General features: G+C 45.7%; 1 protein-coding gene across 1 annotated transcript in view; it reads right to left on the bottom strand.

The window, feature by feature from the left end:
- Nucleotides 1-27,421, bottom strand: part of SLC4A11 (solute carrier family 4 member 11) — a gene marked incomplete at its 5' end in the record, with an annotated part of 88,108 nt that extends 60,687 nt beyond the window's left edge. The window contains 3 exons of the mRNA XM_084264061.1: nucleotides 2,917-3,090; nucleotides 14,472-14,519; nucleotides 27,196-27,421. Coding sequence (XP_084120187.1) covers nucleotides 2,917-3,090; nucleotides 14,472-14,519; nucleotides 27,196-27,421 — 448 coding nt within the window. The remainder of the gene's footprint in view (nucleotides 1-2,916; nucleotides 3,091-14,471; nucleotides 14,520-27,195) is intronic.
- Between the last annotated feature and the right edge of the window lie 462 nt (nucleotides 27,422-27,883).

Here is a 27,883-nt window from a genome sequence, read left to right as displayed (position 1 = left end):
GAATTACAGTAAAGTACATCCAATTATGCTCATAGCAAGCTGTACATCCATCATATGGAGATTAACAGCTCGACAGGATGATGGCAGAGCTGTCAATGCATGTGTAATTCCACTTAGGTTGCCTGCCAGCACCCTGCCCGTGAGGTACCAACTCATCCCCTCCCCAGAAGAGATTTTTGGATCATTTAGTCATTGTTACAGGGGCCAGCAGCCTCACAGCAGGCCATTAGAAAAGGTCTCCAGCAGGAGAGATTCTGGACACCACATTCAGCCAAAAGACCAAACTGTGATGACCAGAACATGCACACAGACACTCTGAGATATCACAGAGCAACTATTTATCTTCTTTCAAGTTTTTCCTGCTGGAGATTGAGCAAGCCTGTTTTATGCAGTCTTAACACAAACATCACTCTTTGCAGAAGACAACCCACTGTTAGTCCCACTCCTGGGCCAGGCAGCAGCCACCCAAGCCCCAGCAAGTATTGCAAAGAGTTGCATGACACAAGAGGGCAATATCAAGCCCTCTGACATAAGGTGGCCTTTCAGCTCAGAGAATGCAAGAAAATGGGGTAGGGATGGAAAGATGTCATGTCCATGCTTGCTCTTCCAATGTGACAAAGAGCAGAGGATCTTGTAGGATCCTGTAGGATCCCTTTGGGGGGGTGGAAATTAGACTTTGGGGTGAATCTTGCATTTTCTGAATAAAGCCTGCCTTCCCCTCACCCCTCCCCTCCTTCAGCTTTCTTTCCAGTTTCTCTTGCTGGAGACAAACACTGCAAATGCTCAGCTCCACAGTTTTGTTCTAGGAACACAAAACCTGAATATAGAGGAGGAGTGACACATGGGCATTTCTGAAAAGGGTTCTCTTACAGAGTTAAGCAAGCAGCAATGTTCCCAGATACACCTCAAGTGAGGAGGAGTTAAACCTCATTTCTGGATAAAAGAGCTGAGTGAGCTCATGAACAGTTAGGGGGTTTTCTTCCAGCAGTTCAGGCTACTTTCATTAGCAGAAAACCTTAAAGGGTTCACTCAGCCACCTAAGAAGTCAGCTCTCCAGGAGGATCAGCTATGCCCTCTGCAGCCAGAGACTGACTTAGTGTGTAGAAAATCAACTCTGGAAGATGCTTCAGTAGAATCACCTCTGAGAAAGACCTGACAGCCCAGAAGGCTCAAAACCTGGTGTCTGAGTAATCCTACATCTGATTCTCAAAGACAAGAACCTGGATTTTGGCTACCTGGACAACTTTGATGCTGACATGGGAAGCAAAAAAATAAGTAAATCTCACTTCACACCAGGCCTTATTGAAAGTCTGGGCTTTAGGTCTGCCTGAAACCTCCATCCTTGCATATGAAAGGACACTCCAGTATATCAGAAGTCCATTTTTCCTTAAAAATCCTAAGCATCTCAGCTGAAGAAAAAGGATGCAACTAATATAATCGTTCAAACATCAGTGCTTGAGGGAAATAAGGAAGTCTTTTTTTTTTTTTGGTCCTGTTTTGAATGGAAGGGAAAACACTTATAAAAAAAGCCCAAGAGGACACACAAGGAAAATCAGCTTCTTCAGACTCAGAAGAATCCACAGCACTTGCATTCCTCATCCCCAAACAATGCACCCCACGGCATTAAGCCCAGACTTGTCATAGCAGAGACCAGTTCCCCTTAAATCTTTCAATTAAGGTGGCATTTATAAAATTGCAGGCTTGAAAATTGCAAGATATTACTCTCTACTTAAAAGTCACTGCTCCAATTCAAAAGGTAGACTTTGAGATAGTCAGAGGTCTGGCCCATGCCTCTTCCGCATCACTGTCTCCAGTAACTGCTCACTATAATCAATTGGTATTTACTTGTAATCTAAAAATAACTTTGAGCAAATTTAAAGAACTCTCCAACACTGTGATGCCAAGTATAACCCAGAGCCCTTGTTTTAATCTCCAAAATAGTCAGTGCCTACACAGGCTGGCTCCAAGCTGCCTCCAGCTGCCAAGATGAAACCCTGGCTGCTGCTGTGTCCCAGAGATTACATTTTCCTAGGCACATACCACTGAAGTCAGGTTTTGCCAGCCCTTGTCCTTTAACATCTCCTGTAAGTCACATCCCAAATGATAAAACTGTGTGTCAGAGGCAAAAGAAACCTCTAGAGGAATCAGAGGAATTTCATCCTTGGATAGCAAGCGTTTTAGGTATATTCACAATTTGTGTTAACTAGGCTGTTCGAAAGTCCCCTGCACTTCGCTCCCCACATTGGTCAAAGTTTCTAAAGGATGCTGGTGTGGCAGAGTACACAAGGAGCACAGTTTTGGACAGACAGCATGTCATACACAAGCACTGCCCTGTGCTATAGACATAGCTGAGTATTGTGGGGGCCTTACCTCCATCGGAGGTGTTGTACAGCCCGGTTTTCTCCTCATTTTTGCTATCTGCCTCAACAGAATAGGCATGGCTATTGCCTGCTTCTAGCCTGGACGATTAAACCCAAAAAGCAAGTATCCAACCCCAAAAATGCCTCTATACTTTTGTCTTCACTGACTGGTTGCTGCAGAGAACAGCGGCTGACCTGAGGTGATTCACAGCTCCGACTCAGCTCCGGCATTTCAATTAAAGTGTGATAAAAAAGCTCAAAAAACCCTCAGGAAGCTCTAAAGCCACCTTCAAGTTATCTACAGGAACCACAAACATCAAAAATCCTGATGTTTTTAACTAGAAACAGCTCTCATCCAGTGATCTGGCCACAGCAGCAGGAGCAACGGTAAGGGCCCTGCCCAGCTTGAGGCCTTGTTTTGAAACGGGAAAGGGCTCCTAAATCACCCACAGTCACCTGCCAGATTCTCTATTAGGCTATAAAAAAAAAGAAAGAGGAAACAAACTGCTCCAAAACTTCACAGGGGGAGCAACCCTGCTTTGGGGGCAGCACTCACCAGTAGCATTCGGCGGCACCTCCAGGTTGACGTTGACGAAGAAGCGGATGCTGTCCCCCGACACAATGGAGGAGTTCACCGCGTCGAAGAGCTCCTCACCCGCCGTCTCCTCCTTGGCCTCACAGCCATCATCTGTGTCACACTTGAGGTACCCTGTGAAAAACGTGGGGAGAGCTGTTATCAGGGCTGTGGGCCATGCCGGGGCCCAGAGTTGCCATGGCATCGGTATACCCACTGATCATGGTTGTCGGGGCTGCAGTGAGGCCTCGGCAGTGCCTGGGGCCTTGTGAGAGGCTTCTTTTACGCCCTTTCTTGGTGACAGCTGAAAAATTGTAAGCAATCAGCCCCAGCACGTTTTAGGTTGGCCTCAGGCTTACATCCGACAGGCTGCTCTGGAGCCTGGCCACACCAGCCTGCTGAGTCAATGGCACACGAGGCAAACGGCAGGGCCTTGCTCCTCTCAAAATAAAAACCAAACCAGGAGGAAAACTCAGGCTGAAAACCATAAAAGCACCAAAAAGCCACCCAAAAAGCAAGAGCTGCTCCACAGCCCACCCTAACCACAATGCATTCATCAGCTCAAGTCACCAGCACAGCCTTTTGCTTGCAGTTCAGCAACTTGAAACTGAGGAAGAAAAAAAAAAAAAGATGTTTCCAAGGAGACACCTGATACCCACAGACCGACCTGCAGCTCCCCATGGGGCAGAGGAGCAGGTCACAGGAGGCGGCAGCACCAAGAAGGCGAGACAAGTTCCTTAATTACAGCGGACAACTCCTTAGCCTTTCGCAACACTTCTAATTAGAGTTTAACCTAGCCTTATTCAACTGCAAGCTGGATCACTGCAACATTTTATTACCAAGCAGCTGGAGGACTCCTGTGGCATGCTCGTGTATCATGTTTAATTAGGAGAATTAGGGACATTATAGAATGTCAATTTTTACATTACGAGGATTATTCAGCAGCTTCTACCCATCTTCTGACAAGTCTTTTACACCTAATTTGAAGCAGGAGGGACATATTTCATTAGCTTGCTCTAGGCACTACAGCAAAATGAAATGGGTGAGCTTCAAGGCAGAGGCTTGAATGGAAACTGAAATATTGATAGCTTTTTTTAAAGCCTCATATAAGCAAACATAGATGCAGCAGCAGCTGAGAGCAGCACACTCTGTCTGAAGCATCTTGAACCAGCAGCTTGGCACCACAAAACACAAGCCCTGAGCAGGACAGCCACAAACAGGAACTCAACAACACCGGACAAGGACTGCAATATTCCCTGTCATGGGTGACGTGCCAATCGATGCACAGCATCTCCCCAGGAGGGCTTCAGGGGCTTCAAGCCTTCAGGTGACTTCTGAGCTGCTTGTCTGAAGCATAGGAAACCTGAAGAACTCTGTTTAACCCACCTCCCAATTTCTGCCTCCTTCTTCCACCCACTCGACAAGAATAATTAGGAAATAAATTGAGAACTGGTCTGAGGGCTTCAAAACACATCCAAGTTGCTGCTGTCCCCATCCAGTCTGCCAGACACCATCAAAATGCACTAAGAGTGCTGTCTTCTGCTGCTAGCAGAGCTTAGGTGGCTGTTTCCATACCTGCATGATGGAAACTTGTCCAGAGAGAGACAGAAGGAAGTGAGATGAGGAAAGACTTGGAAACACCTGAACGTAATACCTGAAGTATCACAGCACTCTGAGCACCAGCAGGTACGGAACATCCTGACATCTAGATATGCCAGTACTGCAAGGCAGCCCATGTCCTGGAGGGAGGACAACAGCCAGACAGGATGGTGCTGACATCAGAAGTACTACAAAGCCCCACACAATCATCTCAATCCCAAACAACGTGGCAAACCTGGTGCTTGGTTCCTCAGAAATACATGATGGAGATCATAACCTTCCCTCAGCACAGCAGAGGGCCCACCAATGCTGACAGACCTCCTGGTGCCAGGAGAGCTTCAGCAGCCCTGCAAAGCAAAAATCAGCCTGACATTGGTTCAAACCCACGATCCTAGCTTTTCCATCTCAGCCATATCCAGGACTGCAGCCCCAGGGAAGCTGTCACAACAAGTTTGCTCTTCTCTATCCTGTCCACTCAGGAGGTCAGGTGGGAGGCACAGGGGGCAAGATGGTTTGAGCAGGCAGCTCAGAGAATACAGTTGTGTTTTTCACCACTATCCTAAGGGACTTAGAACAGAGGAGTAAATGGGTAAATGCCAGGCAGGAAAGACTATTTGTTCCCATCCAAAGCCCACTGAAACTGGCTTGATAAGAGCACAGCAGTTGTGGGCCCTGAAAGCAGAGAGGGCTGGAGACAGGGAGAAGCAAGACAAGAGCTGGAAGAAGGGCAAGGGTGGAGTAAGATCAGAGGGTTGGACAGAGGTCAGCAAGGACTCTGGCAAGGGAAGCATCCTCTGTTCCTCCCTCTTTAGGGGAGGAAAGAGCAGAACAAAAGGCAGCCGAGTCCCGTGTCCCTTGGGCAAGGGACGGACAAAACACTCAAGCTTGCAAATAATCCCAAACCTGGGCTGTACAGGAACTGCACTCCCAGGCAGGTGTCTGCTTTGTCACTAAACCACCTCAAGGTTTCAAGCCACTCCTGTTTTGAATCCTACAGTCTATTAGTCTGCCAGGCATTTTAAAGCACAAGCAGCTTAACGCTTGTCAAAGGCAGGGTCACCTCGAGGTGAGATGATGAGATGTGTGTGCATGGCAGATGCACCTTCCCTGACTTCTGAGCATGGCTCAATAGGTGCCTCCAGCCCTGGCAGCTGTTCTTCCTCTATCACTTGATGATCGCCAAGTGCCACTCCTGCCACTTGAAGGGCAGCAGATGCCACAAGCGACAGCTGTTCAGCTCCTCTGAAAGTTTGATTGGTGTTCTGCAGAAATTCAGAGCAGGATCTGATATGGTCATTGCACAATTTGTGTAAATATCAATCAGGTTTCCATATGGAAGCACAGACTCAGTAACACTTTATAGCCTGTGCTACGAGCAGTTGCTTGAAGGTGGTGGAAGGGTGTTAAATACCTTTGCCTACTGCCTCAAACTGACTGGGGAAAAGTTTAAGACATCCAAAATGATGCTCCATTCCTGTCACTGCCGACTGCCACCTTCATACAAAGGCAGCATTTGCTAAAGCACCATGACAGGGTGAGTCAGACCTCTGAGCACAGCACAGGAAGTACCACTGCAGCCTGAAATATGGTCTGAAAGTACTAGAGACAAGAGATTTTGCTGAGTAGGTGGCTAGAGTCAGGAGATCAGTGCATCCCTCCGGTACCTTGGAGATCACCTTTTGTGGTCAGAATGACCCCACTCCACCCTGCAGGACTCATAACAAAAAAGAAATGGAAAAGCATGAAAAGCAGATGAGGCCAAGGACAGCAGCACCATCCTTCAGTGCTGCAAGAACAAAATGAAGTCCTCAGCCCAAAAAGCTGTAAAGTAGGAGATGCCTTGACCCTATGTCTTCCTGTACCTCAGGTCATCCTTTGCATTGTGAAAATAAGCTATCCCCCCATTTTATTCAGGTTCTGGGAAGAAAGCAAGCAAAACAAAGAAAGGCCCACCAATTTCTCTAGTCACTCCCCTCTAAAACATCATCCCTTCCCCTGTGATTCATGCCTGGTCCAGGCCTGCTTTGCTCCAACATCTCAATACCTATCCTCAGCCTTCTCTCCTTACTCTCATCACCTCAGATCCACTTCATCTTCCCTGTTCTTCCACTATCAACCCTCTCAACTCTGACAAGCTGCTTGCCCTGCAGCTATTTCGCTTTTGAGCTGAGTTTTAATAGCCATGGGCTCTGCCGGGAAGAGCAGTGAGTTGAGCTGCAGCAATTGGAGGTGGCATCACCTCTCCCTCCACTGCCTCAGTGGCACCTGGCAGCTGTGCTCAGGGTAATAAAAATCAGAGTAGTAGTTAGCAGGAAGCACAACTTCAGCCAAATCACATACATTCCCTAGAAAAGCTCAATTGCTCTGTGGGAGCAGCACTTGCAGCCCAGGGGCTGCAGTCTTCTCCAAGAAAGCCAAAGTCTTAATCATCAAACTCAATTTCCTGGGAGAAAAACAGCTATATTACTAATGACATCACCTCAAATGCCAGGTTGAGACTTATGCCAGACAGCCCCAGCATAACCTCTCGGTGCATCTCTAAGGAGACGAAGCCAATCATGGTATTTTGATCAACATCTGCAAGGATGCACACCAGCCAGGAGGTTAGGAGTGCAAATGCATCTACCCACACTTTGCTGCAGGCTCAGTTTAGCACAGCAAGCCCCACAGAACATCTAAGAAAGATCTTTTGGGGGAGATCAGGCCCTTCTCCTTTCATCATTACCCAGATGTTGCACACACTGTGCCCAGATTTCTTGGTTTAGGCAGATGCATTGCTGCTACTGCTTCAGGAAGAAGTTTACATGGATGAGATAAGGTGCATACACACTTAGCTAGATTCACAGGGTAAAATAGGAAAGCTAAGATCAAAACTTGTCAGGAGTTATCAACTTCTGCCAAGTCTCTGCAAAAATCACTGGCTTTATTTCTGAAGGACCACATATGCTACATTAACACTCTGAATACTCAAAGCAGTTTTCTGGAAAGCACTGATTTCCCCCTCAGCTTCCAAGTGAGTCTACACTACAAGTCTGGAAAAGTGTTGCCATTGATTGCACCTGTTTGCACAGCAATGCCTGCTGCCTCAGCCAAATCTAAGCCTCCAGAATCATAGGGTGACATCTGCTCTTCAGAATCAGTAGTTGCCCTCTCCCATGAAAATCTCTTTGAAGAGCCAGAAAGCTGAAGTTACATTAAAAAGTGGTTTTTTAAGATCATATGATTGGCAACTCAACACTACCAGCCATGCTCAAAAGTCTCCTGAGATTTCTCCAATGAGTTTTCAGGCCCAGAATGCTGCAAAATTGCAGAATGGTCCTTTCTCCTGGCTTTGTAAAACAGCACTTGGTCACCTCACCAGAACACAGGAGCAACTACAGGTGCTCCTGAGAGACTCAGTAGCCTGAGAAAAGCAAAGGCTTTCTTCCAACATCACTGCTTTAAATATTTTTTCACTGATCCTGATCCTTATCAAATTGGAATCCAGTGGTTGGGCCCAATCTTAGTGTTTGAAGCCATAAACCTCACACAAACAGCCACCTCTGCTGCAGGTCACACTCGAGCACAGGAGTTGGTAAGTTCTTGTTTTGGAAGAGCCCAAGAGCTAATTTACTTTCTCCAAAGAATTACAAGTCAAGTACAGAAGGAAAACAGAAGCAATAATAATATATATTCAATAGCTTTTAAAGGTAAGTGGGCATTAACCTTAAAATCAAGTCTGGTTCTTTGAGCATGCTACTGCTCAGCTATAATGTAGTGTTATGGAACTCAAGAGAAAATTAAGCCCTGTATCTAACTAAAAATTAGTTGAGATACTGATATTAAGTTGAAGTAATTTGACTTTTTCCACTTGTGGATTTTCAGCTCACTCCAACAATAGACACTAATTTTTAAGAAAGGCATGAAGCTTTAATTAACTTGAGCTTAAGTGATCAGCCTGAGCTTTAAGCTATCAGAGGGCTTGCTTTGATCCCTGAGTATTGCAGGCTTGCAGATTCACTGCATCACTCAGAAAATCCCCAAATCCCCAACAATGGGTGCAAAAAGAAACTCAGTAACAGAGTTTCCACCTCCATTATGACCTTTAACACTCTGCACAACAACATGGACTCATGTTGCCTCCAAAGGTTAGATAACCTTACAGTTAGTTAACAGTGGCAGGGATAAGGCAATTGAAGGGTTCAGGAGATGAAGAACAACTTTGAACAAGCATTATTAGTTCTAGAATACTGTGCAGATTGGAGAAGAGGGGGTTAAGCAGCACCCTACTCCCACAGCCTAACCTCTGTCACATTTTATATCCCGACTTCAGCACAATTTACCTACTGACTGAAACATCTCTCCTTTTTCAGAGGAAAAGAGAAAAACTCTATTTATAGAATAGCATATTTTAGGTAAATATTTGTCTAAATATCACATCTCCCTTCAGATGCTCAACTTCAAAATTGGGAATTACTCAGTTTTGAATCAGAAGAGTCTGAAAAGCAATAGTCACAAAAAAAATTCCTTCCTTCCTAATTACTCCATTTCACAGACAGGAACAATTGCAGTGCTGTAACCACAGAGCAATACCCTCCAAAGGCTGCTATCAAGTCACATCTTGCAAAGCTGTCTCCCACAAAATTAAAAATTTAAGCCACACTGATTAAATAAAGTAGTTCTGCATACAGCTGGATGCTTACTAGAATTTTCAGGGTGTTTTTTTTTTTTTTTTTACAGCCCAGAGATTCTCTGGCAATGCTCACTACTTTCATCCTAAGAAGATTTATCCATCCTGCAGCGGGCAGCCACATGGACATGGTTTCTGCCAGCCCAGGAGAAGACAACTGGGAGGGGCAGGGCTTGTACACACAGACTGTGGTGTTGGACTGCTGAGGGTTTGCTGCTGACAATTAATTGGCAGGAGGGGTCCAGAACTTAACTTCTGTGCTTCTGGTTAGAAGACATTCTTTATTAAGCCAAATACAATGAGTTGGCACAGGTAGACTAGTAACTTCTCTTAGTCATCTAGATGTGATTTAGAGAAGCATCCTCTAACCCCAACCCCTCCATGGGCAGTTTAATGGGCAGAAGACCTGTGTAAGTATTGGATGCTGCTTCTTGGCTCTTGAGCAGTTACTGGGAGCTCATCAGATATGGGTTTTCAGCCTTTAGGATTCATGACTGACTTCTATGGAGATATCAATCCACTACCTAAGCTTTTAGAGTGCTTCAAGACCACAGATTAAACCACAGCCTCCTCTTACGAAAACAAATAAACAAAAAATCAAACCCAAAACAAACAAAAACCACACAAATCCCCCTCAGAGGTGGAAAGTGGCTAGGAAGTAGATCACCAAGACCAGACCTGCATCCTTTAAATAACAGATCCCTCCACTGCTGGTTTGCCATAACATCACATGTTTTCCAGCACTACTTCAAGTCAGTCTTCCATTGTGAAAAGCCAGATGGGAACAAAGTTTCCCCCACCACTTCAGTAATAATTCATAACAGAACTGAGAGAACTGATCTGGTACAAAAAACCCAAAATACACCCAGGCACTTTTGAATTAATTCCAGTATTGTATTTTGCAGCCAGATTTCTAGGAAGTGTTGTGAATAATCCAAGTAATTCAGTGGGGTTTTGTTTTTATTTTGTTTTTACAAAACACAGCAGCACGTGGAGTTGCAGCTCTGCACCAGAACCCACAGAAATCAGAAGTGTTCATTTTACCATAGGCTTCCTGACAGACAGTTCTCAGAAATAGAAAAAAAATAGGTGAAGGGACCTGCAAGCTACCCCCTCCAGCTCTCCATAGGTAGCAATAGTGCATCTCCTGCTGGTAAACTCAGCATCTCATCAGGGGAAACCCATTGCGAAACAATTTGTTTCACAAAGACATTTAGATTAATCTCCTGGTTAGGCAAACAATTCCAAGACAGATAAAGACAAATCTGAAAAAAAAAGAGAGAGAGAGAAAACCCACAGTACACATACCAAACTGAACTGCAAACTGAAAAACAAAAACAAGCAGATAAAATATATCCAAATATCCCAAGCTAGACTGAGGCCTTGAGGCCCTTCAACACAACTACAATTTATTGTGCCAGCAAAACCAATTAATAAGTCAGAGGAGACCAAGTAGTGAGGGATTTGCTCTGGAAGACAAAAATTTATGCTGCAATATCTACTGAGCCAGCTTTAAAACAGTGCAACAATTCAAATATCCCCAGCACGATACTGGGACTCCTTCCTTCGGACTTTGCAAGGGGAACTGAAATGCCTTCAGTTTTGTGTCTTAGCAGGGAAAGTTCTTGGGTCAATTAAAAAGCTCATCATACACTGGCAGAATTTAATCACCTTCAGCTAACACCAATGCCTGTAAAGCTAAGCCACTTGTAGCAAGCAGTGGATACTCGCCCACCACCCCTACCAAGGAGGGTGCAGGAGGCTGACAGCCAAGGAAATTTGGGGTTGTATGAGTAGTTACTCTGAACACTGATTGCCAAGCTACCTTTCATCAGGACTCTAATTACCTTCAGGTTTGGACTGAGGCTACACAATCATCTCATTAGTTACTTAAATTTGCCTGGAGGAAAAACAATTTGACAAAACAACCTTGGTAAAGATTGAAGAAACTTAACCACACAGCCTGCTCACAGGGTGAGGAGGGGGGATACCAAGTATCACTGGGCCACAACAGCTTTTCTTCATTTCCTTGTCCCACTCAACAGTAAAATCAGATTTTTATTAGCAAGATACAAAGGACAACTACTAAATCTGACAATATACATGGGTTGAGAACAGGACGTGGCCAACAGCTGCCATCACACTTGCCACCCCGCCACTCTCCACCAGAGACTTCAAACAGGGCAAACAGAAACTTATTTCCCTGTTTTCCCCTCTTAATTTTGATTCTACAGAGCCAGCTACTAAGCAGGTTGTGGTTCCTCCATCCCTTCCTTCATGCCAGTCATATTTCATTGCATTTACCTTCTGCAGTGCCCTAAAGGCCACAAAAGCAGCTCTCAGTCAAGTTCTTCCAGCAGCAGGGGAAAAACAGAACAAGCTGAAAACCAGAAATTTTAACTAAGACATGGACTTCTTTGATTAACTTTCAGATTTTCAGCCAGTTAAGAAGGTTTCTAATAGGTTGGTTCATGGTTTGGACCATAAAAACCCTCTGAGCTTCCAGAATAGTCATTTATTAGCATCCATTCACTAGAAAATCCTTCCTGGGCCTTCCTTGGCTCCTCTGTAATTAACAGAGCTACAGATTATTAAATACTTCAGTAAGTTTTGATGAACAGTAAATATCCAGGAGGTTCTTACAAAGCTCTCCTTTGGTGCTACAGCTGAGGTTACCCTCACTACAGCAATTTAAACTAAAACTGAAGCCTCAACTCTTGAAGTTTTAACGCTGATGCAGCTGCTATAGAGAGCACAACAAAGGTAAGGAAAAAAAGAGCTGGCAAAGGCAGACAGTGTCTCTGAACAGTCTCAGATACAGTCAGAAACAAAAACATCCTAATTACTAAGGATACAGAAAACCATATGTATATGCAAGATCTCAGGAGGAGATAAGGAAAAAAGAGCAACAGACTCAAGAGATGTTTCTCTACTGAGAGAAGGGAAAAGTGCTAAGGCAATCAAAGGAAGAGGGGTGGGTTTTCTTTCTTCCCCCCCACCTCCCAAACACACAGCTTAGTGGTTTGGCTTTTTTCTTGTAGAGGTGTGTCAAGAGCATCTCTTGGTCTTCATAACAAACTGGCAGCTCTAAACAAGTGGTGCCAAAAACAGCTTAATAATTACAGAGCTGAATTTCAAAACAAGCCGTTTCGAAACTCTGTGAGAAGGTAACTTCTTCTGCTGTGGTTTCCTCTAGCCCTGATTACGTTTTTGGGTCAGTCTTCAAGGGCCTGAGTGTATGGAACTTGTGTACAGAGAGAGCCAAAGCACTGCCTTGCAGAAGGATGTGAGCCCCTGAGATGTGGTGCCCGTAACAGTCTGTGCAGAAATGCACAAGCCCTCAGTTAAATCAGGCAGAAGATGACTCATCACTCAACAGCAACTGAACTTTTAAAAAAGGTCAGCTGGTAATGAGGAATAAGAATGACAGTGGGTTGGAGTGTGAAATAACCAAGAAATCCACTGTATTTTCAAATCACAATTATTACAGCATTCAGTACTGCATGCAGGCTGAAGAGGAACTTGCAAGCAACCTTCCCTTCTTCCCCCAAACCATGCAGAGGCATAACAGGAGAGCAGCACACAGTTTCATGAAGTCCTTAATGGTAGCTCTAAGGCTCTGTCTCCTTAAGACAAAGGAGGAAGCTGAGCAATGACGCAAATGGGTGGAAATAAATGCTCACTGCCATGGCACAAAGTTGCCTATCTCACAGGAGAGCCTTGCACTGGGAATGCCACAAGTGTACTGAGAACTAACATCCAGAGATCTGGTTGGGGTTTGTCTGGACAGCTCAAGGAAGACAAGTCCTGGAAGAGGGCATGTAGAGCCTTTACACATACTAGGACAGACAGCTGTGCTTGTGTTCCATGTGGCAGGAAGGCTTGGGATGAAGTAGGTGGCTCCAGAAAACAGACACCTTTGTCCTTCCTGCAAATCAAACAGCAGCATTTCTCATGAAGTCTTTAAGCCTACAGATTCTGAGAGCTGTGTAGTCATCTCTCTGGGTCCCAACCTGAACCATTCTTTTACATTCCCTATCCTCAAGAAAGCACCAACGACATCCCAAAGCGCCCACCAGCAAGCCAGGTCAGGTAGGAACAGGGCTACCCAGACCTCATGTCCCACATAACCTTGGAAAAACCTGCAAATACAAAAGAAAAAAAACCTCTCTGAAGCCCAGGATAGTATTTCTGTCCTTTCACAATGCAGTCCAGCTTTCAGAAAAGACCTCTTACTTGAGATGAGAGTACATGCTTCCAGTTTCATCCTTTCACTCCTAGAAATTGGCTCCATATAAAGCTTTCAGAGAAGGCAAGCGAGACAGTGCCAAAGGAAATGCTGTCAATAGCAGTGCTGAATCTACTGCAGCTGACATCTGGCAGACATTCAGCTTCCCCTTCCCAGATGTTAACCTAAGACTTGGCCCCCTGGAACAAGATATAGCTGTTACAAAGCTTAACTAAGCATCTACAGACTTAAATAACAGGAGCATTTTGGTCTTCTGCTCTCATCATTTGTGAGTCCACAGATGTAGTACTCCAAGCACTGCATCTTCTCAAGGGCAAGAAGCCCCAGGCCCTTACAGACTACATCCTGAGGAGGCTAAGCTTGAGCTGAACTCTCAAGACTTCTCCTTAATCATCCCCACACGTGTTTGTTTTCCCCCCCCCCCCCTCCAAAACCAGTAGAGGAGTTGGGACTTCACTGCACTTGACATTTGGTTGTACAGTACTTGGGCCACTACAATATTTCCAAGAGCTCAGACACTTCTGTAGAGGCAGACAAGATTCCAAAAGCCACAACTTAATCTTGCTTCAAAGAGAGTCTTAGAGAGCACTTTGCACTGAAAGACACATTTACTGGAGGCATCCAACAGTTGCCTGATGCTCTTGGCAGGATGTCACAAAAGGGATCTGACACCTACACACGATCTCCACTCCAGAAAGACACAAGCAAATACACCTGTCAGCCTGTATTACAGGAAAACTTCATGAGAGAACTTGAAAAACCAGGAACCACCCAGAATACTCACTGATGACAACATGAAGATGATTTACTGCTTTGGATATCTACAACATCTACAGGATGTAAGTGTGGAGTCTGCTTCCAATACAAGATTACACAACCACCAGGCAAGACTCTCTTTGCATGCTGCTTAAGCTAAATGGATTTTCTATCACCTGTCTCAAGTTCACAGCAAACCCTGTAGTGCAGCTCTCCCTCCATAGGGTGATACTGTGCACAAAGTAGTCAAATAATACTTGCCACTCTCTTCAAAGAAGTATCCATTCCTTGACATCGCTGCTGGTGGAGACTCTAGAAGACAAGAAAAAAGAAGAAACATAAGGGTCATCAAGATGCTAGTGTTTTTGCTTTACTGCTAAACTCCCTGTAAACCCAGATTACAGCAGAAAACCAGCCCAAAAATACTGCAGGCATCAGGTTTTCCTGGATCTGGCAACTTTAACCTTTTGTTTATTGACTTTAGCATTTACCAGAATATCCTACACACTCCCTGCTTGAAAAAAGTTCAGTGGGTCTCAGACATGCTGGGTTGGGACCACAAAACAGCAAAACTAAAGATCAGGACAAGTCTGGTCATCTCTATGACCTATCAAAGCTGAACAAGGGCATTAAAAAAAATAAATCATACAAGCTAAGCATCTGCAAGGCTTTGAAAAGATACAAACCATAATGAAGTCCAGGTTGTATCTTATGCTCAGATAAAAAGAACCAGTTTATTTTAGAAGAAAACAATTTAATTTAGATGAAAAGGGGACTTCACATCCTATTCTGCTGCTCCTAATCATTAGGATATCCCAAAACAGTGCTTGGCACTGGGAGATAAGGGCCAGAACACTGTAGCCTTCCTTGGTCTGCTTCCTGAAGAGGAGTCCTGCAGCAAGCACCATCTGCACCAACAGGGTCTCAATGAGGAAGCCACAAAAGGGAAGTGGCACTGACCAAAAGTAAACCCATAAAAACAGCAGCACCAGGACCAAGCCCCCATGATTCATTATAGAACATACTTTACTTGTTACTGAGTCAGTTCTGCAATTAACTGCTGGCAAATTGGGTATTTATCATGAAAAAGATGTTCAAACAGCATAGGAGCACCTGCTCTCAGGTGCAATCAAAGCCTGGTACCCAAGCCCAGCCTGGCTGGTTTCATTGCTGACGGCATTTAGCAGTTCAGACTGTGTGGGCTAGAAGCACCAGCTTTTCTGTACAGGTGCACGCCTCATTTTACAGTGAGCTAACAGAGCTCTTTATTTTAAGCCTTCAGAAAGAGTCACCCAAGCAGCCCCTTCGAAAGCTGCTACTAGATACTGCCTCTTTATGTGCTTCTTCCCAGCCAAAACGCAATCAGAAAGAGGAATAGATTTGCTGTCTTTCCCCACTTCATCAGGCTAATCAAACATTACCTACGCAAGCCTGGGATGAATTTGGGCCAACAAGGAAAGAGGTTTTGCCTGCTTTATTGTTCTACAGATTAGGCTTCCTGCTTTTCGTTTGAGGTATGAGACCGTTTCCCAAAGACCCTTTCTCTACCCCATAACATTTGGCTTACAGGTTAAGTGCCTTTTCATTTTTTTCCCCTTTTACAGTGTGCCATGATTTCCACATAATAATTCATCCCAGTCCACCAGGAGCCTTTGTGCACCAGACGGATACAAGTCACATCACTGACGGCAGCACCTCACAGCCCTAACACTTGTCACAGCCCTGCGTGGCTCAGACCTTCTAATATTTGGCTGCAGAGGTTCCTGGAGGGACACCCTGATGACCATTTAAAAGGGGAAAAAAAAACCCAAAACACGAACCACACCACACAGACCCAAGGGTAATTTCAGTGTCTGGTCCAAGAGAGAAACATAATGTTCCAAGTTCATCCCAGAACAATGGGTTGGAGGAACAAAGTCATTGTGGCCAAGGGGCACCCATTACACGAGTCAATTGTTTCCCTCCACCTGGAAGGGAAGGAGAAGATCCATCCAGACTGATTAGCACGCTGATGATCAAAGGAAAGTTTTTTAACGAGGCTCTTATTGTGCAATGATTGCATTTACGTATTTCAGAGAAACAAACAAAAGACGCCTAGGCAGACAGATTACCCAAGGAATTGACATTCCCACCAGGATGGTATATCAATTTCTCATTTCTATTATGGCTTCTGAGGGAGCCTGAAGCAACGTGCTCATCCTTCACCAGGCAAAATAAGGCACTGCTTGCTTTTTAACTGGAGACATCTATTCCTACGTGTTGATAGTGTCCAAAGAAGAGGAATTCAGAACTGGCTGCTTTCTTCATTAGAAATGCCTTCTAACTGCAGCATTGCCTGGGTTGACATTGCAACTTTACAGGAGACACTAGTCCAGTCACTTCTTGCACTAGGCATGAAAAGGCAAGGCTGGGGTACTACAACAGGCAGTGCCATTTCATTAGGTGGCACTCGTTCCTCTGAGTCACTAATGAGCAGTAGTCCCCTAGGCAACATGCTCAGGCAATTATGTTGGAGGTGCTGTTTTTTCAGATGAGTCATAAAACAGAGGTCTTAACCTTGTAATTAAAGATGCAACGGCACGTTTGGGAAAAAGAGAAGTCAGGCGTTCACCCTACTATGTCCTGGCTAAAGTCCAGCCCTGGTAATTTGTCTTCTCCCTACGTAATGCTGTCCCATAGCATCAACAGGATTCAGACTTCAAAACAGTCTTGCTGGAGCCTTTTGAAAAGTTGCTACAACCCCCACGGAAGGGGCTACGCACATTAACATCAGGAACGGTGTAGAACTGTGCCCAGGAGGTAAAAGGTGATGGGAGCGGTTACACAAGCCCAGACATGCACATGGAGCTATGGGAGTAGCTTAAAGGTCACCATGTTAGCAGAAGTGGAGGTAGGAAAGGTGAATTGGGGGCTACATCATCTGCATCTCTGAGAATCCAGACAAAGCAGCGTCCATCAAGCTTTCTAACTGATCGGAACAAAGGAGACAGATTTGAGTAAGGGGGAAAGATATTAATCATCCTCTCTCCCATCGTCCCCCTTCTCCCCACATTTCCTCAGTGTATCACAAGTGAGCATAGCTTACTAGCTAAGGACAAGGCCAGCTAGACTGTGCTTAAGTGTGTGCTCAGTAGCAGTCAGCAAGGCAAACGTATCAGCAGGCTCCACGTGCCTCTTCTTTCACAAGGCTTACGGGATTTCACTCGCCAAGGTCTCTGCTCCTTCATCATGTTCTGCTGAAGATGACAGCAAGGCAGAGTCTCTTCTCTAGCAATAAAGCACATGACTCATGCACCCCCCAACCTGCATCTCCTCTCCCCATCTCACCTCCACTCCTGAAATTAAAAGAGCTCACTCAAGGGGCAGTTATAAAACACTGCAGTAATCGATGCAATTGTTTAGCTTAGGGAAGCCTGGGCAGGAACACAAGCCTCCAAATACATTAGAGATCAACATTACAACGCTCCAGGGTTTGCCTGAAGCTTCAGAAGTGTTTCCATGAAGTATAAATTCTGCACTAGCCTTTGCCAACTTGAAAAAACAATCTACAAACTGGGGAGCACTTGGTTACCAAGAGGTAGGAATTCCCCCTCTCTGCACCAGCACCCCACTTCCTTCAGATCCAGCAAGCCCACATTGTTACTTTCTTTCAGGGACTACAGTAATTAAAACAAAAAAAATCCAAGCCAAGCAATTTCAGCAAGACATAAGGTCAGGCTTTTAGAGACAAAGCTGGAACGCATTACCCTAAGGAGCTCTGACACACCACACAGCAAACTCACTCTTGTGCCTCTAGCATCTCTCTCAAAGGTCCACGTCCTCACTCTCTGCTCATTCAACACCTACAAGATCAGACTCTTCAATTGCTCTCCCAGTTTGAAGGCAGAACAAGATGTCATCTTCTATTATCTAACAAAAAGCACATGGTTACAGCTCTTTTGAAAATTTAAGCAGTGCTCTTCACTTTTAAGAGTCAATTTACTCCAGAAGATAAGACCCTACTGCCATCCCACCTTGTTCCTTACAGGGCTATTAGATGAGACCAAATTGGACAGGAATTATAAGTATCAGCCCTTAGCTGTGTCTTCAAAGAAAAGCTTCTCACTAGTTTCTCATCCTTTTATGAGCATCAAATTCAAATGTAAAAAAGAAGTGAAGAGTTGAAACAGTGAAGTGTTCCAAACTGGAAGACAAAGCCCATTTCTGTAGATTCAGGGGTACAATTTAAGATTTCAGAGATGAACCACTGCCCTTTGACTTGAAGCTGTCACAGGGACACCAAGAGCCACCAAAGGGGAAGCATATGAAGTTTACTACTTAACTGGTAGGAGACTTAGGTTTGCTGTACTTTAAGGTACTTTGTCTTAGGACTAGGCTGAATCAGGGCATCCACAGCAGGAAGTATCAGACAAGTGAGTATGTTTCCTGATTTCTTACATTCTTACCATTTTTACATTTGCATTTAGCAAAAACAGAACAACCCCTCCATTATTAAATTCCTGTGGGAAACGTGTCTCAGATCTAATAACCTATTTTAACTCTCTTGTTTTAAGGTTAGTAATAAGTTCTCTTGAGCCTTGCAATATTAGTGGATTACAAATAAAAACACATTCTCTAGATACTTCAGTAACTCAATTACAGTGTTCTGCTGCTGGCATCTTCCGAGTAAACAAGCCCTCTGCAGCACAAGCCTTATGCTGAAGCAACAGGGAGCACTCTCACCAGCTTTATAGAAGTAGTATGATGCCCCTCCAGTAAGTCTCTCCAAATTTTACTGCCTTGATATTTAAGTGGAGTTTACTTTGAGACATCATTTTGAAAGAGTTACTGAAAAGATGCCTTTTCATTTACAGGCCCTTCAATGCTGGTTGCTCTTGAGTTGTCTCTTGAACATGGGCAGCCCATACAGCGTAACTAAGTGCTCCAGGTGTAAGTACTGATGGGAAAGTGTTGGATACACTCATCTTTTACATAGGGTATGCTCCAATATACCAACTTCCAACACCTTCAACACTGCTTTGCTGAGGCTCTGATGACATTTCTGAAACTCATCAGCAGATACAATGTCTTGCCTTAAAGTTTATAAAGCAAAACACCTTGAGCCTCTGAGCAAGAGGTTACAAAAGTCACCTTTTCAGCTGAAAAAAAACCCCCAACTTCTAGACTTCCTGAATTCCCTCCAAGGAGTTGTCAATTTTCAGCATGACAGATGCAATTACCCAGTTATCCAAGATGATATTTACTTTTCAGGAGACACATAGGACTTCACTTTTGAAGCAAAAGTTTGGCCACCTGAAGATGACAAGGCATTTGCAGTCACTGCTAAAAGCATCCATCACTATCACTAAATAGCCAGGCAGCAGCTTCCCTGCATGATGGAGAATGCTGCAGTTGGTTACACTATCTAAACCCAACCAGGGCCAAGTCCTGCCTCAACAACTGTATTGTCTCACCTAAGGCTTAGATCTGGGAGAAGATGACAAACCTATCCCTTGTCCAAGGGTCTACCAGACCCAGCATTTAATGTTAAACTCTGAACTTGCTTCTTTATTGTTCTCTCCACCTTATCATGAATTAATATTACAGGATGAGGGAGTCTGCAGCTGCAGAAGTGGCCAGGGAGTTGCACACAGGTTAGTGCAGTGTGGGGCAGGGGAACACCCACAGTTAGTTGATAAATATGTGAAGCACACAAAGTGATACTGCTCCCTTCCTCCACCCAAAGTCAGCAGAAAAACCAGACTTAAGAGAAAAGCCACACACACAGAAGTAATAATATGTCAAGGGAAACCCAGAGGAGAGGCTTTTTTAAATTATGTGGAGCACTGACTAATGAAGCCTGCAGCTGAAAGTTTAAAAATCTCTGTATGCAGCAAGAGCTCGACAGCAGGAAGACGAGGAAGCCTCCAACTCCTTTTGTCACACAAAGCTGCATCATTACAAAAGACCAGGAAGAGAGATCAACAGGCAAATCTGATCACACTGACTACCTGATCGGGTCCAAATGTATCAGTGTTGCAGGATTCTCCCAGGCAGCATCACTTGTGTTCATAAAACATGAGATTTTTGCAGCTGTCAGGGAAGAGCTGAGCAGTGAGGTCTCCTGGTGGAGAAATTCGCTGCAAGTGATTTGAAGCCATTTAAGTCAGCAAGAACGAATGGACAGCAGCACAGGAAAAGCTATTTTGCCTTAAGTTACCACTTCTCATTTCTTTCTACACCTTAAGCATCTGATGCCTTCCCACAGCCCTGCATGCTTCAGCTGGGAAATGCTGGTGTTGGCACGGAGATGAGAAGCGTGACCCTACGCTGTTGGCCTGGGCAATAACAACTGACATACAGGAAGAGAGCTTGAGATCATGCCTGGTTTTCTGTACACTGAAAGGTGTGACAAAGATTAAAAAAACCAAACCAGACAAGTCAGGGTTTGAAAACCAATTGCTGTAAGTCAAGGAAGTGTAAGATGAGTAAGCTTTGTTCATACCTGGGCAGGAAAGTGCCCTGCAAACACAGTGTGTGAGCCTGGGGCAAACCTGAGTGAAGACCTTTTCCCCGAGAGCACTGGTTTGCATTGATACAGGCAGAGGAAAGCACAATAGAAAAAAAAAACAAACCCCAAGAGGGGTGAAGAGACCTTTTCCAAGTCATTAAATAGGAAACATCAGCACTGCTACGTTCCAGGGTAGCAGGGTCAAGATCAACTAAGGGACTCTTCTTGACTGCAGCTTTACAGCCTGGCTCTCCCTGCAAGCACCACACGTCTCTTCTGCACAGACACACGTCCATCCAAGTCTCATCCCAGAGGCTGAGAGGAATAAACCCTTCTTTCCAAAACACACCAGAGTCCTAGCCCTCTTCAACTCGTCCTTCACTCATCTCAGCAGCATAGCTGTAGGGAAGGGCTCATCAGAGCTTCATGACAAGCTACCGGGCTCCACAAAGGACCAGCTGTGTCCCTCTCCCCCCATTATATCCACATGCCCATCACACATCTAAATATCTTCCTAATACTGATTTATACACTGCTACTTGAGGAGTAAAGAGTTAGCAGCATGCAGGTCACAGTGAAAGCCTAAGCATACACTCCACCAGTACCCAGAAAGGCAGGACCTCCCCCCCGCCCCAGTCTAAATTCCACTGCTGCCCCCTCCTCCCTTTCCCTCCTCTGCTTGTCCTCACCCTCACAAAGCTGTCAAGCCTTTTTGAGAAACAAAGCTAGACACTGAAGGATGGATGCGGCTTTACCTAAATGGGATAACACATGAAAACACCTACAAGAAGTGAACTTCTGAGGTGTTGAAAGCCATCTTGAGAAGACAGCTGCGACCCAGGAAGATTTAAGTCCACTCCAAGCCCTTTCACCTTGGTAAGCTCTTAGAAGATAAAGTGTTGGGAGAACAGGCACAGAGAAGGAAGGTGCTTTTAAGCAGCCCAATCCAATAGCAAACTGCAGCTTTAGCCAACACTCAGACCTGCAGGGACACAAGCTTTGCCCTCCTTATGTACAGACACAGCCAAGTCCTCCAGCAAGCCTTACAGGAGAGAATGTCCCTGTCAGTGGAGAGCACTTTTAAGACATTACGTATGTTTAACATGCTCCTCTTGCCACAGAATTGCACAGATGTGTCAGTTGTCTTCCCTCCAACCAGATGAAACATCCCTAAAGGATTTTTACCGCCTCTGCTTCCCACAATGGTTTCATACCCCCAGAATTCCCATTTTTGGGACTAGGAGGTCTGGATTAACCAAACTAAACACCTCCAACACACCAGTTCTGATTTTTCAAGGCCACAACCACCCTCTTACATTTTCTAGGCTATGCCACAGTACCCCAATCACTTGGGCATAAAGCTTTGCTCTGTACGGCCGTGTAAACAGTACCCTCCACCACAGCATGACCAGCCCGGGATGCCAGTCCCAGTCCAGGTGGAGAACACAACTTCATGACTTCATGGCTCAGCAGGAACTACAGTATCAAGTCAGGGATTACATACAAGGAGCTGGATATTCTTCTGATGAAGGGAAATGGTGTGAGGAGGTCTCAAATCCTGTCATGGTCATTCTGGTAAATGAAACCCCTGAACTAATCTTCACAGTCTCTGGCTGTGAAAATAGAAAGCATCATATTGAAAGGATAAAGCAGAAAGCATCTTCCTGCCTGCTCACTCCCAGGCAAACACACACCCACACACAAGCTCAGGGATCAGGCACGTCTGCTCCCAAAGCATTTTCCTCACTGCACCGAACAATTCCCCTCTCCATCCCCTCCCCAGCTTTCTCCAGAGCAGTCTAACAGATCACTGCCTGTGGCACTGACAGCTACCAGAGATCACCCCCCTAAAAACAACCACCCCATCCTTGCACACTGAAGGCTGGTGTCGGCTGTGCTTGGATTTACCAGGGGCACCAGGCTGCCCAGGTTGACTCATCTCAATTTAGCCCACCCGAGCAATTAATATCCGAGGGTGCCTCCCAGAGGTGAGCTGCAAGAGGAAGCGACCCTGTAAAGTGAGAGCCACGCAGCTGCTTTGCTAAGGGGATCTCTTTTCCTCCCCCACTGGGTTTCTTTGCCAGCATTTCATAGGTGAGCAGGACAAGCCGAGCAGCAGGGGAATGATGATGACACCTTGGGATTCGGCTGGTGGACAGACAGTTTGGGCTTTTCCCCCTTCCCAGGTTGAAGGGGGAGGGTTCATATTGTTGGGCCCTCTAAAAAAAAAAAAAAAGTGTGATTTAAGACTTGCAAGGATTTCTTGCATAAGTGCTACGTGGAGAAGAACGAAAGCAAATACCTCTAGAGATCCCACGAACTGGCAAAGGCCCAAGGACAGACCAGTTGAGGCTTTTCAGTAGACTTTTCCCGAAACATTTGAATAATTTAGAAAGCATTAACTCTTCCTGACAGCTTTTCAGACAGCTCTTTCACTTGCAGGGTCCTATCAGAAACTTTAGAACTCAATTAAAAGAAAAAGACACTGCAACGGCCCCAAACCTTGGTCTGGGTTGAACGCAGCTTCAAAACCAAGGTGCTTTAGACATTTTTCTTTGCTGAAATGCTTTCCATGTACAAGGCAGGCCTTCCAGAGGCCACCACCTGCCACTTATCTGCAGTCATACTGCATAAAAGCCTGCAAAAAATATAGTTAAGAGACAGTCTATTGACATTTCACCTGCTTGGGGCTATTTAGAAGGGAGCTGTTCCCTGCAGTGGTTCAGTTGCATTAAGTACTGCAAAAATTAAGCAGCTCTAAGGTGTAAGCTAAGAGCTACAGACCTCTTCTCTGGGGTAAAGACAACATGCTCCAGTACTACCAGTTTCACACCCCAACATCCCCCCAATGTACCAGGATCATGTTTTGGAACAAATAGCACATTAACTACTCAAAAGTTTTTAACCCTTATCTTACTGTCACCAGAAATGACAACAGCTGCTAAAGAGACAGCCATGGCTGGGCCAAGCTTTGCAGCAAAGTTACTCCTGCAAACCTGCCCCCCCCAGTCCCCAAAAAGGCTTCTGGATAAACAGGAACCCAGCCATAATTCACTCAAAACCAGAGGTTTGGGCAAAACCAAGGTCTATACAGGAAGCATGGAGACACACTGAAGTAGAGCAGCGAACTCAACCACCTGATCAGCAAACAGATTTCCAGCTGGTTTTTTCCCCCTTAAGAAAAACCTTCCCCTGGCATTAAAAGTGAAAACAATCCAAAGGATACCCAAACAGCATCCCAGCTTCCCTCCACAGCCTATTCCCTCCCATCCCCCCAAAAAAAACCCCACAACTAACCACAGGATTTCATATTGCAACTGTTTTAGCAGAATAACACAAATCACCCCATACAGTTTATATCTAGGAGCCACAAAACAGCAGTGACAACACCACCATGGGTGGGGGAGAGCCAGGAGCACCAGAGCTGATTTTGCTGTCCATCATCAACCCAAAATAAAAATACCCTGCTCCAGTGGTAAAAGAATTGCAGATTGACAATAAGTGATAGAGTGTTATTCATTAGGACATTGTTTATGGTTCATCTACATGGCTTCCATGGCTACAGCAGCAGGGATGATGCATGTTTGATAGCATTTGAGACAGATTACATATATGCATTCTGTTTTCACTCAGCACAGCACTCTCCCCACGTGAAACATCAGTATGTAAAGCCTCACAGACAGGCTGTTAGAATGTTTTAGCATTAATTAGAGAAAATTCAGAACAGGTAGGATCTCTCCTGCACTCCTCTCCCCATGCATATCTCCAAACTAACATTCAGACCCTGAAAGAGCACTCTGGTTCACAGGAATTGTACTCAAAAGGTATTTCTCCATCCTTAAGCACAACAGCACAGAAACATCCAGCACAGGCAATAGATACCATCGCTAAGCAGCAAAGCCCATTGCAAATACATCAAGTACTGCCTTACTTTAGTGAATTAAATAATTAAAGAGCTGGCAGAGCTGTTTTTCTAGATTTCCTGTCCAAACCCATCGCCCAGCAACATTAGTGCTTCAGTTTTGGAGGGATTTTTCTTTTTGTTTGCTTGTTTGTTTTTTTTTAAGAGCACAACTTACCTGCACTACTTCTGCAACAGAGATGCTGTTCAAACAGCCTCCTCCACTCCCCTCCTGGCTGCTCCCCCCACACAAGAGCCACCACACTTGTTTCCCAAATGCCACTTTGCTCAGGTGGTGGAGGCAACAACGGCTCGTGCTTTCTCAATGGCTCCAGTATTAATCCATCCAGAGCATCTTTCTCCCTCACTTCCAATTGGCGAGCGGCGAATGGGTGGAGTGAGAGGGTGACCCATTAGCTCCCAGATGGACACCTCCAAGCCAGTTCTCCCCCAACCCCGGCAGCGATGCCGGCAAGTCGCTAACTTCACGCCCAGCCACCGCAACCCCGGCCAAGGCTGGGCTGCTCGGGTGCGCTCCTCCAGCCGCCCAGATCCCGCTGCTTCTCCGAGCTATTTGCCTCCGGTAGCGAGGAGGAGAAAGAGAACAATTAAAGTGACCCTGCACTTGGAGCCGGCGGGTTGTGCCGGCTGCCGTAGAGAGAAAACGCTTGTGCCTCCTTAAAAGAAAAAAAAAAACATAGCAGCTTTGTGGCATCCAGGCTCAAGTGAAGCGAGAAGATACTGTACCTTGCAGACACAAGGACAGGGAAAACAAGAGGATGTAAAGATGCAGGAAGAAGAGAGGGAGGGGAGAAAAATTGTTGCTGAGAGGTAAATAGAGCAAATTTCTTAACGATGTAGTTGGTGCAGTCTGGGAGCACCGGTGCCTCCCCGCTTACCGGGCTGGGCACGGGGGTTTTGTCCACGCTACCCAGCGCAACAGTTGCAGCGATGCAAGGGTTAATGCACGCATTCAGTGAGGAGCCTGCCTAAGGGAACGAGAAACAGGGCAGTGAGTCTGTGTTCTAACACCAAGTTGCAGAAAAGAGGGGTGAAGAGACCTCACCTCACCCTAAGAGACTTAGAACCAAGCCTGCCTGCCCAGCGCTCCACTGTGCAGCGCCCACAAAGCTTTGGAGGGAAGATGTGGCATCCTCTCCCCCAGTCTATCCTACTACTTCACTCTCCTTGCAACTCAAGATTCTCTTAACAATAAGCCAAGTCTCCCCCAGCTGAGTATTTAAAGCCTGGAGGAACGGTCTACGCTGGCCAAACAAAATCGAGGGGAAGAAAACCTGACTCCCCCTGAGCAACATCAAATCAGCCTTAAAAAAAACACCCCACAAAAACCCTAAAAGCGAAGAAAAAAGATGCAGAAATAAACAGCAACTTATCCAAACGCTGGCATGATGGGGTCAATCCCCTTCAGGAACTCTGTGACTTAACCAAAAATCTCCCAGTGGCTGCCTTTACCAGGAGGCAGCACACATTCCCCAGCGCAAAGGGAGGCAAGGGAGGGCACGGCGCAGGGAGAGGCATCGCTGTTAGCAGAGGGATCCAGTCAGAGCCTCACAGCCCCGTTTTCAGTCCCTGCTACAGACTTGTTTCCGCTGCATGAAACCACAGGCAGTGCATGTTTTTAAACACCTCCTACGCGTTTTCTCTGCTGAGACTGCTCATCCAGGCTCCATTTTTATCTTCTCTATTTGCATGCCACCTGACGAGCTTTTCCAGGTAAGGCACATCATACTCAGACTGTTAACAAGACCTTTAAAGCATACTCATGGTTCATAAAGTATTTGAGGCTGGAAGAGACTCTTGAAGATCTCTATCCCCAACTCCCTGCTCTGGACAGGACCACCTTCCAAGCTACAGCAGGACCTTATCCCATCAAACTTGACAACTTTCCCCCAAAAAAGTTCTACAGTCAGAACTCCTGTCGTTGGGAATCAGCACTTAGAGCACAGCTCAGCTCCTGAAATAACAGGATTTACCAAGTTTGCCCATACAGGTTCTTTGCAGAAAGCAGTAAGATTTTGAGCAAAGCTGATGCTACAAGTAAACTGCGTAAGAGACAGACAAATCTGCATTAGAGGATCTCAGTGCCTACCCCTATACCCACACTTGATGCCTTTAAGAACAGCTTAAAAGGACAGAGTTGACAGCATCACAGCCCTAAAGGTGAGACAAGCCTGCCTAGCCTCCAGCAGGTATTTCAGGTTTCAAACACTGCCGGATTCATTTCAGCAAGTGAACAAGCCTATGGAACAAAAGCCTGGCTAGGATCAGTTTCTATTTTTATTTTTTTTCCGTGCTGCTGTTGTTTATTGGCTCTCCCTGACCAGCCTGCCTGGGTGCAAGGGTGTAGCAGGGACAGGAGCTGGAGATGACAACAGCCAACCAAGCAGCATCAGGAGAGATCCAAGAGAAGACTGCATCAATGCATCCACATGAACGCATCCACTAAGTACTACCTGCCTTGCTTCCTTTCTCTCCCACCACCTCTGAAGCCCCTCAAAATCTTGGTGGGCTTCTCTGCTTCACCCCGTGCCACCCCTTCTCTGATCCCCAAACCACTACCATCCCCAGTCACGCACCATCCACCGGCCCGGTCCACCTCTGTGTCACCAAACGTTGTGGCCATGGGGCCAAATCCTGTGAAGAACCAGCACTGGCCCCAAACTGGCCATAGGGTGAGCGGAGAAAGGTGAGCCGAGGATAGCAGAAAGAAGCTGGCTCCATCAGGACGGAGAAGAGAGGAGAGCCAGGCACGAAGCAAACCGCGTCTCCCTTCACCTCCTTCAGCGGGTACTGTTGGGACATGCAGTCTCAGAGCCTTCTCCCCAAGAAGTTCCTTTTAGAGAAGAATCAGTGCAAAAAAAAAAAAACCCAAACCAAACAAGTCCCCCCCCTCAAAAAAAAAATCAGAAAAACCAAAACTGAGCTCCTCAAGCAGCCCTGCTGCTGCTGTGACAGCCCAGCAGAGCACACTGGAAAAGGCTGCGTCTCCAGCCTGTATTTAAACGCCCCTCTCAGAAAGCAGAGATGCAGCACAGGAAGAGACAAATTCCAGCTCTGCGTCGGGCTGATAAGCCAGGTTTATAATATTCAAGAAGTATTGGCATTACTACAGTTCCTCCCCACCCCCCCCCCCTCCACCTCCCCCCCCTTCACTGAATATCTTGTGCAGTAGCTTGTTGTGCACAATAAGCAAAAAAAAAAAGCCCAATTCCTAAAAAAAAAAACCCCTCAGCCTGTTCCGGTGGGAACAGCCAACACGTTGAG

This window comes from Gallinula chloropus (genome assembly GCF_964237585.1).
Source record: "Gallinula chloropus genome assembly, chromosome: 4".
Lineage (NCBI taxonomy): Eukaryota > Metazoa > Chordata > Aves > Gruiformes > Rallidae > Gallinula > Gallinula chloropus.
This window is presented reverse-complemented; position numbering and strand designations above follow the sequence as displayed.